This window comes from Somniosus microcephalus, chromosome 13, assembly GCF_052327205.1.
Source record: "Somniosus microcephalus isolate GS21.2 chromosome 13, FLI_Smic_1.0, whole genome shotgun sequence".
Taxonomy (NCBI): Eukaryota; Metazoa; Chordata; class Chondrichthyes; order Squaliformes; family Somniosidae; genus Somniosus; species Somniosus microcephalus.
This window is the reverse complement of record NC_140999.1, coordinates 189,678,135-189,694,983: the sequence shown is the minus strand read 5'-3', so window position 1 is coordinate 189,694,983 and position 16,849 is coordinate 189,678,135. Positions and strand designations below refer to the sequence as shown.

The window sequence follows — 16,849 nt, the reverse complement described above, 5'->3', positions numbered from 1 at the left end:
CTCCCACAAACAGCATCGTGATAATGACCAGATCATCTGTTTTTTTTAGTGATGTTGGATGCGGGATTAATATTGGTCAGGACACCGGGGAGAACTCCCCTACTCTTCTTCAAAATAGTGCTGTGGATTTTTTACATTCACTCGGTTTAACATCTCATCTGAAAGATGGCACCGCCAACAGTGCGGCACTCCCTCAGTACTGCACTGGGCGTGCCAGCCTAGATTTTGTGCCCAAGTCTCTGGAGTGGGACTTGAACCCACAACCTTCTGACTCAGAGGTGAATGTGCTGCCCACTGAGCCACGGCCGAGAAGTGCAGGGGGCTGGAGGGGGGAGCCGTTGAACAAATACACCTCAGAACTGATCCCACGCCAGGTCTAGGTGTTCTCCTGATGGGAGACGGAGGCCGGGTCTGACCCAGGTCGCGCGAGACAGTGGTTGCGAGCAGCGCAATCTCGACAGTCCGCCAAAATGGAGGATACCCCCCCATCCCCGACAGATAGGAGAGCCCCCCTCTCCCAAGCTCCATCCCAGGTAGAAACCTACCGTTAACAAGACTCTCCATCTCTTGACGAGGTCATCTCAGCTCCCACCTGCGCCGGCTACAGGCATGAAAATGGGCCCCAGTGGCTCATGTGGTTGGGGCTGCAGTGTGAAGGGCTAGGTGCAGGGGGCAACAGGGGAGGCGAGAGGATCAAGATCCCACACACCGCCCTGGAGATCAGGGAGTATTAACGCAGAAGTATTCCTCAGGGGATTAAATGGGGAGATTGTCCACAATGGGACAATGGAGTAAGCCTGCAGGAGAGGCTTGCCTCATATCAACTAACACGTCCCAATACACGGGGAGCGGAGGGGCAGGATTGACACTGTAAAACATCTTCAATTTTTGATCGATACTTTTACCACCTTTGCTAAACCTTTATAAATGACTAGTTAGGCTTCAGCTGGAGTATTATGTCTAATTCTGGGCACCACGCTTTAGGAAGGATGTCGAGGCCTTGGAGAGGGTGCAGAGGAGATTTACTAGAATGGTACAAGGGATGAGGGACTTGAGTTACGTGGATAGACTGGAGAAACTGGGGTTGTTCTCCTTAGAGCAGAGAAGATTGAGAGGAGATTTGATAGAGGTGTTCAAAATCATGAGGGGTTTTGATAAAGTAGACAGAGAGGAACTGTTCCCATTGGCGGAAGGGTCGAGAACCAGAGGACACAGATTGAAGGTAATTGACAAAAGAACCAGTGGGGAGATGAAGAGATTTCTTTACGCAGCGAGTTGTTGTGATCTGGAATGCGCTGCCTGAAAGGGCGGTGGACGCAGATTCAATAGTAACTTATTAGATAAATACTTCAAAAGGAAAAGATTGCAGGGCTATGGGGAAAGGGCAGGGGAGAGTGGGACTAATTGCAGAGCTCTTTCAAAGAGCCGGCACAGACATGATGGGCTGAATGGCCTCCTACTGTGCTGTATGATTCTATGATAAGCCAGTCAGGAGAGGAGAGGCAGGCACCAGTGGCTGTCTATCCCTTGGACCATGTCCCATAGGGAAACCCACCCTCGTACCTTCTAATGTGCTGCTGGAGGTCAAAGTTCTTGGCAAACATCTTGTCACAATAGTTGCATTTTAGCTTTTGCAATTTTCCTTTTCCTGAAACACAAAGAGAAACAAGTTTGCGACACTCACTCGGATTTCCATTTCCTATTGCTCCTTGTCCTCGATTCTTGGCTCATGTAGAATGTTTTCAGGAGCTCCTACCTACACACCAACTCTTCACTGGAGGCACCCGGAGCCCGAGGGCTCCTACCTACACACCAACTCTTCACTGGAGGCACCCGGAGCCCGAGGGCTCCTACCTACACACCAACACTTCACTGGAGGCACCCGGAGCCCGAGGGCTCCTACCTACACACCAACTCCTCACTGGAGGCACCCGGAGCCCGAGGGCTCCTACCTACACACCAACTCCTCACTGGAGGCACCCGGAGCCCGAGGGCTCCTACCTACACACCAACTCCTCACTGGAGGCACCCGGAGCCCGAGGGCTCCTACCTACACACCAACTCCTCACTGGAGGCACCCGGAGCCCGAGGGCTCCTACCTACACACCAACTCCTCACTGGAGGCACCCGGAGCCCGAGGGCTCCTACCTACACACCAACACTTCACTGGAGGCACCCGGAGCCCGAGGGCTCCTACCTACATGCCAACTCCTCACTGGAGGCACCCGGAGCACGAGGGCTCCTACCTACACACCAACTCTTCACTGGAGGAACCCGGAGCCCAGGAGTGCCCCAACTCTTCACTGGAGGCACCCGGAGCCCAAGGGCTCCTACCTACACACCAACACTTCACTGGAAGCACCTGCAGCCCGAGGGCTCCTACCTACACACCAACTCTTCACTGGAGGAACCCGGAGCCCGAGGGCTCCTACCTACACACCAACACTTCACTGGAGGAACCCGGAGCCCGAGGGCTCCTACCTACACGCCAACTCTTCACTGGAGGAACCCGGAGCCCAGGAGTGCCCCAACTCTTCACTGGAGGAACCCGGAGCCCTGCTGCATCGCACTGCCCCCAATGCTGCACGAGAGGCAATGACAGACGCACCTCAATGCGACAGACCATAGCTGCTCCCCGCCAATCCCTCCCCCCCCCCCCCCCCGTGTCTCTGTTACACTCACATTGACCCCTTTCCCCTCCGGGTTGACGAGTCGGAGTACGGAGTCAACCTCTCTCCAAGTTCCTCACCCAAGCGGCCATTCCTCATTGATGAGCCGACGCGGTGAACGTCACTAGGATATTCACCATGGGAGGCAGCACAGCTCTTCCCAATCCCCAGGCCCAGACGGGATGTATCCCAGGCTGCTGTGTGAGGCAAAGGAGGAGATTGCAGGGGCTCTGACACAAATTTTCAGAACCTCTCTGGCCACAGGGGAGGTGCCAGAGGACTGGAGAACAGCTAACGTAGTACCATTATTCAAGAAGGGTAGTAGGGATAAACCAGGGAATTACAGGCCAGTGAGCCTAACATCAGTGGTAGGGAAATTATTGGAAAATATTCTGAGGGACAGAATTAGTCTCCACTTGGAGAGGCTAGGATTAGTCAGGGATAGTCAGCATGGCTTTGTCAAGGGAAGATCATATCTGACCAATTTGATTGAATTTTTCGAGGGGGTGACTAGGTGTGTGGATGAGGGTAGTGCAGTTGATGTAGCCTACATGGACTTTAGTAAGGCTTTTGACAAAGTCTCACATGGGAGACTGGTCAAGAAGGTAAGAGCCCATGGGATCCAGGGCAATTTGGCACATTGGATCCAAAATTGACTTAGTGGCAGGAGGCAGAGGGTGATGGTCGAAGGTTGTTTTTGTGACTGGAAGCCTGTGTCCAGTGGTGTACCGCAGGGATCGGTGCTGGGTCCCTTGCTGTTTGTAGTATACATTAATGATTTAGATATGAATGTAGGAGGTATGATCAGTAAGTTATAGAGTCATAGAGTTTTACAGCACAGAAAGAGGCCCTTCGGCCCATCGTGTCTGCGCCGCCCATCCATCCCTGTCCAGTCTAATCCCATTTTCCAGCATTTGGTCCATAGCCTTGTATGCAATGGCATTTCAAGTGCTCATCCAAATGCTTCTTGAATGTTGTGAGGGTTCCTGCCTCTACCACCCTTTCAGGCATTGAGTTCCACATTCCAACCACCCTCTGGGTGAAAAAGTTCCTCCTCAAATCCCCTCTAAATCTCCTGCCCCTTACCCTGAATCTATGCCCCCTTGTTATTGACCCCCCTACTAAGGGGAAAAGTTCCTCTTTATCTACCCTATCTATGCCCCTCATCATTTTGTACACCTCAATCAGGTCCCCCCTCAGCCTTCTTTGCTCCAAGGAAAACAACCCCAGCCTGTCCAGCCTCTCTTCATAGCTGAGGCGCTCCATCCCAGGTAGCATCCTGGTGAATCTTCTCTGCACCCTCTCCAAAGCAATCACATCCTTCCTATAGTGAGGCGACCAGAACTGCACACAGTACTCCAGCTGTGGCCTCACCAGCGTTTTGTACAGCTCCATCATAACCTCCCTGCTCTTATATTCTATGCCTCGGCTAATGAAGGCAAGTATCCCATATGCCTTTTTAACCACCTTATCTACCTGTTCCGCTGCCTTCAGGGATCTATGTACATGTACACCAAGGTCCCTCTGACCCTCTGTACTTCCTAGGGTCCTACCACTCATTGTGTATTCCCTTGCCTTATTTGTCCATCCAAAATGCATCACCTCGCACTTTTCAGGGTTAAATTCCATTTGCCACTTTTCCGCCCATCTGACCAACCCGTTTATATCGTCCTGTAGCCTGAGGCTTTCCTCCTCACAATTTACCACCCCACCAATTTTCGTGTCATCTGCGAACTTACTGATCATACCTTTTACATTCTCATCCAAATCATTTATGTAGATCACAAACAACAAGGGACCCAGCACCGATCCCTGAGGTACCCCACTGGACACAGGCTTCCAGTCACAAAAGCAACCTTCGACCATCACCCTCTGCCTCCTGCCACTCAGCCAGTTTAGGATCCAACGCGCCAAGGCACCCTGGATCCCATGGGCTCTTACCTTCTTGACCAGTCTCCTATGCGGGACTTTGTCAAAAGCTTTACTGAAGTCCATGTAAACCACATCCACAGCATTTCCCTCATCCACCCCCCTAGTCACCCCCTCGAAAAATTCAATCAGATTTGTCAGACATGATTTACCCTTGACAAAGCCATGCTGACTATCCCCGATTAATCCTTGCCTCTCCAAGTGGAGACTAATTTTGTCCCTCAGAATTTTTTCCAATAATTTCCCTACCACAGATGTTAGGCTCACTGGCCTGTAATTCCCTGGTTTATCCCTGCTACCCTTCTTGAATAATGGTACTACGTTAGCTGTTCTCCAGTCCTCTGGTACATCCCCTGTGGCCAGAGAGGTTCTGAAAATTTGTGTCAGAGCCCCTGCAATCTCCTCCTTTGCCTCCCACAGCAGCCTGGGATACATCTCGTCCGGGCCTGGGGATTTATCCACTTTTTGGCCTGCTAAAACCGCTAGCACCTCCTCCCTCTCGATGCTAATATGTTCAAGTATGTCACAGCCCCCTTGCCCGATTTCTATGTCTGCATCGTCTTTCTCCATAGTGAACACAGATGCAAAAAATTCATTTAAAACCCCGCCTACATCCTCTGGCTCTACACACAGATTGCCACTTTGGTCCCTAATGGGCCCTACCCTTTCCCTGGTTATCCTCTTGCCCTTAATATACTTATAAAACATCTTAGGATTTTCCTTTATTTTGCTCGCCAGTGTTATTTCATGGCCCCTCCTCGCCCTCCTAATTTCTTTTTTAAGTATGCCCCTGCATTTTTTATACTCCTCTAGGGCTTCTTCCGTCTTTAGTCTTTTGTAACTGCCAAAAGCCCCCCTTTTATTTCTAATGCATTTTTGTATATCCCTTGTCATCCAAGGTTCCCTTTGCTTGTTGGTCCCACCCTTGACCTTTACAGGAACATGTTGGCGTTGTACTCTCTCTATTTCCCTTCTGAAAGTCTCCCACTGTTTTGAGGCGGATTTTCCTATAAGTAGCTGCTCCCAGTCCAATTTGGCCAGATCCTGCCTTATCATATTAAAATCGGCCTTCCCCCAATTTAGAACCCTTATTTCCGGGCCGTCTTTGTCTTTTTCCATGACCACCTTAAATCTCACCGAATTGTGGTCACTGTCGCCAAAATGCTCTCCTACTGACACTTCCACCACTTGCCCAGCTACATTCCCCAGAATTAGGTCCAGTACCGCCCCCTCTCTTGTAGGACTTTCTACATGTTGGCTCAAAAAGCTCTCCTGGATGCACTTTAAGAATTCTGCACCCTCTAAGCCTTTCACACTCTGACTATCCCAATTTATATTGGGGAAGTTGAAATCCCCCACTATTATTACCCTATTATTTTCGCACTTTTCTGAGATTTGCCTACATATCTGTTCCTCTATCTCCCCCTGACTGTTTGGGGGCCTATAGTACACTCCCAGCAAAGTGCTTGCCCCCTTTTTGTTTTTAAGTTCTACCCATATGGCCTCATTAGAGGAACCCGCTAATATATCATCCCTCCTTACAGCAGTAATTGACTGCTTAATTAATATTGCAACACCCCCTCCCCTTTTACACCCCCCTCTGTCTCGCCTGAAGATTCTATACCCCGGAATATTGAGCTGCCAGTCCTGACCCTCCCTCAACCATGTCTCCGTGATAGCAACAATATCGTACTCCCATGTGTTCAACAACAACTTCAGTTCATCCACCTTATTTGCAAGACTCCTTGCATTAAAATAAATGCCTTCCAGCCCTGCCATATTCTCTTTTGCCTTCACATATTTGCTTTGCCTTCCCAGCTGACTTGTTTTTCCCTCTGTATTTGGCTGTAAATCACCCCCTACTATAGCTCCACTCTGTACCCCATCCCCCTGCCAAGTTAGTTTAAACCCCCCCCAGCAGTGCTAGCAAACCTCCCCGCAAGGATATTGGTTCCCCTCTGGTTCAGGTGTAAACCGTCCGACTTGTACAAGTCCCACCTTTCCCAGAAGCAGACCCAGTGATCCAGGAAACTAAAGCCCTCCCCCCTGCACCATCCCTTTAGCCACGCATTCATCTGTTCTATCTTCCTATTCCTATACTTACTAGCACGTGGCACCGGGAGTAATCCAGAGATTACAACCCTTGAGGTCCTGCTCTTTAATCCTTCACCTAGCTCCCTAAATTCTTGCTGCAGGACCTCATCCCTCTTTTTACCTATGTTGTTGGTACCAATGTGGACCACGACCACTGGCTGTTCACCCTCCCCCTCCAGAATGCCCTGCAGCCGCTCAGTGACATCCTTGACCCTGGCACCAGGGAGGCAACAAACCATCCTGGATTCACGTCTACGGCCACAGAAACGCCTATCTGTTCCCCTTACTATAGAATCCCCTACCACTATTGCTCTCCCACTCTTTTTCCCCCCTTCCTGGGCAGCAGGAGCACCGCCAGTGCCAGGAAGTTGGCTGCTGCTGCCTTCCCCTGGTGAGTCATCCCCCTCAACAGTATCCAAAGCGGTATACTTGTTTGAAAGGGGGATGTCCGCAGGGGTTCCCTGCACTACCTGCCTGCCTTTGTTGCTCCGCCTGATGGTCACCCCCTGTGCTGCCCTACCCTGAGGCGTGAACAACTCGCTAAACGTGCTATCCACGAGCCTCTCAGCATCGCGTATGCTCCAAAATTCATCCACCCGCAGCTCGAGCGCCACAATGCAGTCTACAAGTAGCTGCAGCTGGATGCATTTCCCGCACACATGGTCGCCAGGGACACTGGCAGCGTCCCTGATTTCCCACATAGAGCAGGAGGAGCAGAACACGGGTCTGAGCTCTCCTGCCATGACTTACTCCTTTAATTAATCTAAAAATTTATTCAATACCCCAGTTACAGGTATACTCTAGGGCGCTTTATTTACCAACTGTCCTCACCACAACAGAGCCCCTAGAAATTTAACACCACAGAATTCAAGCTTGTAATGAAAAGAGAGAAATACTCACCAACCAAACAAGTTTGCAGATGACACAAAAATTGGTGGGGTGGTAAATAGCGAGGAGGGGAGCCTCAGGCTACAGGATGACATAGATGGGTTGGTTAGATGAACAGAACAGTGGCAAATGGAATTTAACCCTGAAAAGTGTGAGGTGATGCATTTTGGGAGGACTAACAAGGCAAGGGAATACACAATGAATGGTAGGACCCTAGGAAGGACAGAGGATCAGAGGGACCTTGGTGTGCATGTACATAGATCCCTGAAGGCAGCAGGACAGATAGATAAGGTGGTTAAAAAGGCATATGGGATACTTGCCTTCATTAGCCGAGGCATAGAATATAAGAGCAGGGAGGTTATGATGGAGCTGTACAAAACGCTGGTTAGGCCACAGCTGGAATACTGTGTGCAGTTCTGGTCGCCACACTATAGGAAGGATGTGATTGCATTGGAGAGGGTGCAGAGGAGATTCACCAGGATGTTACCTGGGCTGGAGCGCTTCAGCTATGAAGAGAGGCTGGACAGGCTGGGGTTGTTTTCCTTAGAGCAGAGAAGGCTGAGGGGGGACCTGATTGAGGTGTACAAAATTATGAGGGGCATAGATAGGGTAGATAGAAAGGAACTTTTCCCCTTAGTAGAGGGGTCAATAACCAGGGGGCATAGATTCAAGGTAAGGGGCAGGAGGTTTAGAGGGGATTTGAGGAAAAACTTTTTCACCCAGAGGGTGGTTGGAATCTGGAACTCACTGCCTGAAAGGGTGGTAGAGGCAGGAACCCTCACAACATTCAATAAGCATTTGGATGAGAACTTGAAATGCCATAGCATACAAGGCTACGGACCAAGTGCTGGGAAATGGGATTAGAATAGACAGGGTTTGATGGCCGGCGCGGACACGATGGGCCGAAGGGCCTCTTTCTGTGCTGTGTAACTCGATGACTCTTTGGGGGAGAAATTCGGTGGGCTGCGCCACCAGTTAGCGCCTAAAGAGGGCACTCAGTGGCTTTAGCGCCACTGGCCACGCCTCCCGCGATATTTAGCTGGGGCGCTAATGGCGTTAGCCTGTTGCGCTGCGCTGCCACCGATGACGTCATCGGTGTGCGCAGCGCCCCGCTACCGCCCCGATCGCGACATTTGGCAGCGACCGCCTCTGTAGCGCCGCTCGCTAATCGCGCCCGGTTCCCGGGGCCTACCTGTGGCGGCAGTGGCGCAAATTAAGGTGGAGGTGCGGGGCGGCCGTTTTTTTCGGCGGCCGCCTGCCAGCACCTCCGTCCCCGGCCTCCTGTTCTTCCCCCCCGGGCAGTGCCGGCTGTTTTCCGAGAGCCCGGCACTTCTCCTCGGTGCCGGGCTCTTTTGCCGGCACTCGCGATCGCTCATCGCGCTGGTGCAGGCCCCTCCCCCTTAAGAATGGGAGGAAGGCCTGCAGTACCGCAGCGCGCCGTGCCGCAGCGTGTGGCGCTGCGGCACGTTGTGCTGCGATATTCAGTTTCAGCGCCCTAAGAGGGACGCGGAGCGCCTCGAGCCTCGCCCCGTCTCCCTCTTGGGGCGCTCAAGCTGAATTTCCGGCGATCGCTGCTGCTCCGATCGCTGCGCTAATTCCGGCGTCCAGGCGAGCTTGGCGCCCCGTTTACGGCTCCACCGAATTTCTCCCCCTCTGACTCTAATCCTGGCCTCAGTGGGCAGGGGAGGGGCGTTACTGACGATCAGGAGCAGGAACTCTGACTGACTTTCCTTTACCGCAGCTCCTGAAACCCAGAGGCGCAATGACGTCCCTACCGCTGCACCAACTGACACTAGGGATGGGGGGAAATAAGAGAGGTCCCTGGTCGATACACACGTTTCACCTCATCGATGATGGTTACCACATGGAGCTGAAGTTCACTCCCCCCCCACCACCCCAAATCAGCCTCGAGAGTCACAAAGGTCCTGCTTGCGTGTGAATTAATTCTATTCAACGCCCAAGTTGACTGGTCAGGAAAACCAAATTCTTTTTGTCGCAGGTCCTGATAGAAATAAGTTACATTTCTATAGCGCCTTTCACCACCTCAGGGCAGCCCCAAGCGCTTCACAGCCAATGAAGCACTTTTTAAAGTGGAGTCATTGTTGTAGGAAACACGTCAGCCAATTTGCGCACAGCAAGCTCCCACACACAGCAATGCGATAATGATCAGATAATCTGTTTTTAGTGATGTTGAGGGATAAATATTGGCCTGAACACAGGGATAACTCCCCTGCTCTTCTTCGAAATAGTGGCTGTGGGATCTTTTACATCCATCCGAGAGAGCAGACGGGGCCTCGGCTTAACATCTCATCCGAAAGACAGCACCTCTGACAGTGCGGCACTCCCTCAGCACTGCACTGAAGTGTCCGCCTGGATCTTTGTACTCAAGTCTCTGAAGTGGGGACTTGAACCCACGACCTTCTGACTGAGAGACGGAAGTGAGAATGGAGGGTCACCTCCAGCTGGGGCTGGCGGCCTTACCTTCCTGACCGCCCATCACGTCTTTGGAATGCCTGTTCTTCCCGCCATCGGAGTCGAAGGCGGCGAGGTCGCTGGTGCCCGAGTGGAGTGCGGAGGTGGTGATGATGCTGCTGGTCTTGGTTTTGAAGCCTTGCTTCCCGGGACTGTAGACGGGCGGGGTGGTGAATGGCGAGCTCTCCACACACTGGCTGGGGACCTGGTGACCCGGCACAAAGGCAAGTGACTGAATACACAGAGCACGCTCAAACTCACCGGCACGGGGGCTGTGGCTGATGCAGAAATTCCGCTTCTTTAAATCTGAAAGGCTGAGGCTATTTTCTCCAGAAAAGAGAAGACTGAGGGATGACCTGATAGAGGTCTTTAAAATTATGAAAGGGTTTGATAGGGTAGACATAGAGTGTGTGTTTCCACTTGTGGGGGAGACCAGAACTAGGGGCCATAAATAGGAGAGAGTCACTGATAAATCCAATAGGGAATTCAGGAGAAACTTCTTTACCCAGAGAGTGGTGAGAATGTGGAACTCGCTACCACAGGGAGTGGTTGAGGCGAATCGCATTTAAGGGGAAGCTGGATAAACACATGAGGGAGAAAGGAATCGAAGGATATATTGATGGGGTGAGATGAAGAGGGTGAGAGGAGGCTCGTGTGGAGCATAAACACCGGCACGGAGCCGTTGGGCCGAATGGCCTGTTTCTGTGCTGTACATTCTGTAATTTTATGTAATAGGGGAGACAAGAGAAACAGTACAGGAAAAGGTCAATCCAAAATCACTTCAAACTAAACCATGACAGGAGGGAAGGTCAATCAGTCAAATCTATGACCTCTGAACAAACTCTCCGTTGGAGGAAGAGAGACGGAAACCTCAGGTTAAGTTAAAGCACCCAGCAGCCCCAGAATGGTCCAGATACAGCCGGACCCTGCCATCGGGGTCCTGCCCGAATGGACAACCCAGAACAGCCAAACTGTGATCTTTTAGGGTTCTGTATATTTAAAGACAAGTGAGGTATGGGCTACTGAGAGCGGGGCAGTGGGGTTAGAGGGAGGTACAGGGGGAGAGCGGGGCAGTGGGATTACAGAGCGAGGTCTGGGGGGAGAGAGCGGGGCAGTGGGATTACAGAGGGGGGTCCGGGGGGAGAGCGGGGCAGTGGGATTACAGAGCGAGGTCCGGGGGGAGAGAGCGGGGTAGTGGGAGTACAGAGGGGGGTCCAGGGGGAGAGAGCGGGGCAGTGGGATTACAGAGCGAGGTCCGGGGGGAGAGCGGGGCAGTGGGGTTAGAGGGAGGTCCGGGGGGAGAGAGCGGGGCAGTGGGATTACAGAGCGAGGTCTGGGGGGAGAGAGCGGGGCAGTGGGATTACAGAGGGGGGTCCGGGGGGAGAGCGGGGCAGTGGGATTACAGAGCGAGGTCCGGGGGGAGAGAGCGGGGCAGTGGGATTACAGAGGGGGGTCCGGGGGGAGAGAGCGGGGCAGTGGGATTACAGAGGGGGGTCCGGGGGGAGAGCGGGGCAGTGGGATTACAGAGCGAGGTCCGGGGGGAGAGAGCGGGGTAGTGGGAGTACAGAGGGGGGTCCAGGGGGAGAGAGCGGGGCAGTGGGATTACAGAGCGAGGTCCGGGGGGAGAGCGGGGCAGTGGGAGTACAGAGCGAGGTCCAGGGGAGAGCGGGGCAGTGGGATTACAGAGGGGGGTCCGGGGGGAGAGAGCGGGGCAGTGGGATTACAGAGGGAGGTCCAGGGGGAGAGCAGGGCAGTGGGATTACAGAGGGAGGTCCGGGGAGAGAATGGGGCAGTGGGATTACAGAGGGGGGTCCGGGGGGAGAGAGCGGGGCAGTGGGATTACAGAGGGAGGTCCAGGGGGAGAGCAGGGCAGTGGGATTACAGAGGGAGGTCCGGGGGGAGAGCAGGGCAGTGGGAGTACAGAGGGAGGTCCGGGGGGAGAGCGGGGCAGTGGGATTACAGAGGGAGGTCCAGGGGAGAGAGCGGGGCAGTGGGATTACAGAGGGAGGTCCGGGGGGAGAGCGGGGCAGTGGGATTACAGAGGGAGGTCCAGGGGAGAGAGCGGGGCAGTGGGATTACAGAGGGAGGTCCGGGGGGAGAGCAGGGCAGTGGGATTACAGAGGGAGGTCCAGGGGGAGAGAGCGGGGCAGTGGGAGTACAGAGCGAGGTCCGGGGAGAGAGCGGGGCAGTGGGATTACAGAGGGGGGTCCGGGGGGGAGAGAGCGGGGCAGTGGGAGTACAGAGCGAGGTACAGGGGGAGAGAGCGGGGCAGTGGGAGTACAGAGCGAGGTACAGGGGGAGAGCAGGGCAGTGGGATTACAGAGGGAGGTACAGGGGGAGAGTGGGGCAGGGGGATTACAGAGGGGGGTCCGGGGAGAGAGAGCGGGGCAGGGGGAGTACAGAGCGAGGTACAGGGGGAGAGCGGGGCAGGGGGATTACAGAGGGAGGTCCAGGGGGAGAGAGCGGGGCAGTGGGAGTACAGAGCGAGGTACAGGGGGAGAGCGGGGCAGTGGGATTACAGAGGGAGGTACAGGGGGAGAGCGGGGCAGGGGGATTACAGAGGGGGGTCCGGGGAGAGAGAGCGGGGCAGTGAATCTACAGAGGGAGGTACAGGGGGAGAGCGGGGCAGTGGGAGTACAGAGCGAGGTACAGGGGGGAGAGCGGGGCAGGGGGATTACAGAGGGAGGTACAGGGGGAGAGCGGGGCAGTGGGATTACAGAGGGGGGTCCGGGGGGAGAGAGCGGGGCAGTGGGATTACAGAGGGGGGTCCGGGGGGAGAGAGCGGGGCAGTGGGATTACAGAGGGGGGTCCGGGGGGAGAGAGCGGGGCAGTGGCATTACAGAGGGAGGTCCGGGGGGAGGGAGTGGGGCAGTGGGAGTACAGAGCGAGGTCCGGGGGGAGAGCGGGGCGGTGGGATTAGAGGGAGGTCCGGGGGGAGAGAGCGGGGCAGTGGGATTACAGAGGGAGGTCCGGGGGGAGAGAGCGGGGCAGTGGGATTACAGAGCGAGGTACAGGGGGAGGGAGTGGGGCAGTGGGAGTACAGAGCGAGGTACAGAGGGAGAGCGGGGCAGTGGGATTATAGAGGGAGGTCCGGGGGGAGAGAGCGGGGCAGTGGGATTAGAGGGAGGTCCGGGGGGAGAGAGCGGGGCAGTGGGAGTACAGAGCGAGGTACAGGGGGAGAGTGGGGCAGGGGGATTACAGAGGGAGGTACAGGGGGAGAGCTGGGCAGTGGGCTTACAGGGGGGGGGGGTCCGGGGGGAGAGAGCGGGGCAGTGGGAGTACAGAGCGAGGTCCGGGGGGACAGCGGGGCAGTGGGACTACAGAGCGAGGTACAGGGGGAGAGCAGGGCGGTGGGATTACAGAGGGAGGTCCAGGGGGAGGGAGTGGGGCAGTGGGATTACAGAGCGAGGTACAGGGGGAGAGAGCGGGGCAGTGGGATTACAGAGCGAGGTACAGGGGGAGGGAGTGGGGCAGTGGGAGTACAGAGGGGGGTCCGGGGGGAGAGCGGGGCGGTGGGATTAGAGGGAGGTCCGGGGGGAGAGAGCGGGGCAGTGGGATTACAGAGGGAGGTCCGGGGGGAGAGAGCGGGGCAGTGGGATTACAGAGCGAGGTACAGGGGGAGGGAGTGGGGCAGTGGGAGTACAGAGCGAGGTACAGGGGGAGAGCGGGGCAGTGGGATTATAGAGGGAGGTCCGGGGGGAGAGAGCGGGGCAGTGGGAGTACAGAGCGAGGTCCGGGGGGGGAGCGGGGCAGTGGGACTACAGAGCGAGGTACAGGGGGAGAGCGGGGCGGTGGGATTACAGAGGGAGGTCCAGGGGGAGGGAGTGGGGCAGTGGGACTACAGAGCGAGGTACAGGGGGAGAGCGGGGCAGTGGGAGTACAGAGCGAGGTTCGGGGGGAGAGCGGGGCAGTGGGAGTACAGAGCGAGGTACAGGGGGAGAGCGGGGCAGTGGGAGTACAGAGCGAGGTACAGGGGGAGAGCGGGGCGGTGGGATTTGTCAGCTAGGCAGCTCCCCACCGACTATGCAATTCCATGCTTGTGAGATACACACAGGATACTGAGAATAACTTTGAAACGGGAATCGGATGAATAATTGAAAAGGAAAGATTTGCAGGGTTGTGTGGAAGGAGCCGGGGGCAGTGGGATTAATTGGAGAGCTCTTTCAAAGAGCGGGCACAGACACGATGGGCCGAATGGCCTCCTCCTGTGCTGTATCATTCTCGGAGTGTCACACCATCCGGTCACGTTCTCGGTCTCGCCATTAACCCCGCCCTCTAATACAATCCCCGATGGCAGCGGCGATGCCTGCCCTTTGCGTCCAGTGACGGGGTGGGTACCTGGATCTGTTGGAAGTGCTGCATTGCCAGTGACTGTCCCTCGGAGGAGTTCCCGTTCATCGGCGCCAGCGTGCTGTAGACCTGTACCACCGCGTTCCCGTTGGAGCTGGGCTGGACCTGCGGCGCCATGGCGGGAGGCGGAGGCGGGGGAATGTACGAGGCCCCCGGGTGCATGTTATGACTGCTCTGCAGAACAGAGTTAAAAACACAGAGGAAAACCAATTGATTATTTTTAAAAGACACAACTTAACAAACCAACGGTTCTGTTGGGCTGGGCGGCGGTCTGGAGATCCCGCGGAGACCGTGCAGCGGCTTCTACACGGGAGGAACCACGCACGCGCCAAAATTTGAATGAGCCACGCCGCCAATTACAGGGAACATTGCTTACGCCCTCTCCCGACTTTGTCTCACGCTAACGGGACCAGAGGGATTTTCTTAGGAAAATCACTGAATGAAGTAAGACCCAGGTTCATCTAGTTCGCCTTCTACCATCTCGGCAGTCGCCTGATCCAATGATAATGGGGTTGTTGACCAATCACAGCGATCAATCTCTATCAATGAGTCTACAACAGACCCAGACACGAGGCGAGGAAAACCCCCAGTGGTGGAGAGCTTTGGGAACCTGTTCCTCCCGAGCATCGCTACACTCCCCACACGGCACGTCTCAAATTACTCATAGACTGTGTTATAAATCTCATCATTCATCAAGAAACTACTCGTGAAATAACGCTGGACGGCCAGCTGGTGGCGCCGTCCAAGGAGTATAAATACTCGGGCGTGGGCCCCAGCTTGCCAGGGACATTTTGTAAGACAAGGAACTAGTGAAGTACAACTAGACCTCCATGTTCTGAAACAAGTTGATTAAAGCCTTGCTTTATACTCAAACCATGTGCACAGTGAGTTTTATTACGTCAGACTGTGTCCCAAAATGTAATTTTCTGAAAGAAATCTAATTTGCATTCGACTGAATCAATACTAACTGCTTCCACCATCTCCCTAGGGAGCCTGTTCCAGAGATTGACCCCTCGCTCACTGAAATATTCTCCTCACAGTTTATCTCACCAAGGATGCTCACTGGATTCTTTAGGTTCCAGAGAAAAAATGCAATTAAAACGCTCCCAAATCTCACGGTCCGCCTCCTTGTGCTGGACGGGCAGCTTAGAGATGGGGTTTAAACCCCCACCCCGCTCTTCGGACCAAGAGGTCGACAAACCTCGGGGTCATTTCTCAACTGAGTGAAACTGACGTATCGCCCGTTGTGGAAACCGCCCGGTTTTCACTTCCACCGAAATCAACCAGACACGAGAATCGGCTGGTTTGCAATTCCGCCTCTCCGTGACCTGGCTGTAGGAAAAATAGGAACAGGAGTAGGCCATTCGGCCCTCGAGCCTGCTCCACCATTCAATCATAGAATGGTTACAGCACAGAAAGAGGTAATTCGGCCCGTCGAGCCCGTGCCGACTCTCTGCAAGAGCACCAGCTCGTCGTACTCCCCGTCTGTCTCCCTCCCTCCCCCTCCCTCCGTCTCTCACTCTCCCTCCCTCTCTCCATCCCCCTCCCTCCGTCTCACTCCCTCCCCCTCCCTCCGTCTCTCTCTCCCCCGCTCTCTCCCCCCCTCTCTCTCCCTCCCCCTCTCTCTCTCCCCCGCTCTCTCCCCCCCTCTCTCTCTCCCTCCCCCTCTCTCTCTCCCCCGCTCTCTCCCCCCCTCTCTCTCTCCCTCCCCCTCTCTCTCTCCCCCGCTCTCTCCCCCCCTCTCTCTCTCCCTCCCCCCCCTCTCTCTCTCCCCCTCCCCTCTCTCTCTCTCCCCCTCCCCTCTCTCTCTCTCTCCCCCTCCCCTCTCTCTCAATTCAATTCAATTCAATTCAAATGCTTTATTGGCATGAAAGTTTACAGGGAACCATATTGCCAAAGCTTACATAACAAAAAGTAGAGTTTTCCAACATTCTGTAGGTGTCAAACAATTTTGACCTTCGTTGGGTACATACAATATTAGTTTAAACAATATTAATTTAAAGTCGTTGAACATCGTTGGGTACATTCAGTATTAATTTTAAACAGTCCTCAGGTTGTGACATGTTGTTACATATTTGGCACCAAGGTATGGTCTGTCTCCTTCTCCCAGGACTAATCTTAATTTTGACAGGTCATCCAATTCTTTGAAACCTGGGGTTGTTTGGCTGAGCTTGTCAAATAATATGTTTCTTATTGTGTTGAATTTTTCGCATTTTAGGAGGAAATGCATCTCTGTCTCAACCTCGCCGGCCAGACATTGATCACATATTCTATTCTCTCTAGGCTGCCAGGATTTCTTGTATCTTCCTTTTTCAATTGCCAGTTGGTGGTCGCTTAGTCTGTACCTGGTGAGGGTCTGTCTCTGTTTTGTGTCTCTGATGGTCGAGAGATAGTCTGCCAGTTTATATTCTCTTTTTAGGGCCCGGTAACATTCTAATCTGCTTTGG

General features: G+C 54.3%; 1 protein-coding gene across 1 annotated transcript in view; it reads right to left on the bottom strand.

The window, feature by feature from the left end:
• The window catches only part of LOC147108902 (zinc finger protein 341-like), a 40,319-nt gene extending 25,688 nt beyond the window's left edge, over positions 1–14,631 (bottom strand). Inside the window, exons 1-3 of the mRNA XM_086005853.1 lie at positions 14,391–14,631; positions 10,062–10,257; positions 1,564–1,648 (exon numbers count right to left, since the gene is read on the bottom strand). Coding sequence (XP_085861979.1) covers positions 1,564–1,648; positions 10,062–10,257; positions 14,391–14,564 — 455 coding nt within the window. The 5' untranslated portion in view covers positions 14,565–14,631. The remainder of the gene's footprint in view (positions 1–1,563; positions 1,649–10,061; positions 10,258–14,390) is intronic.
• Between the last annotated feature and the right edge of the window lie 2,218 nt (positions 14,632–16,849).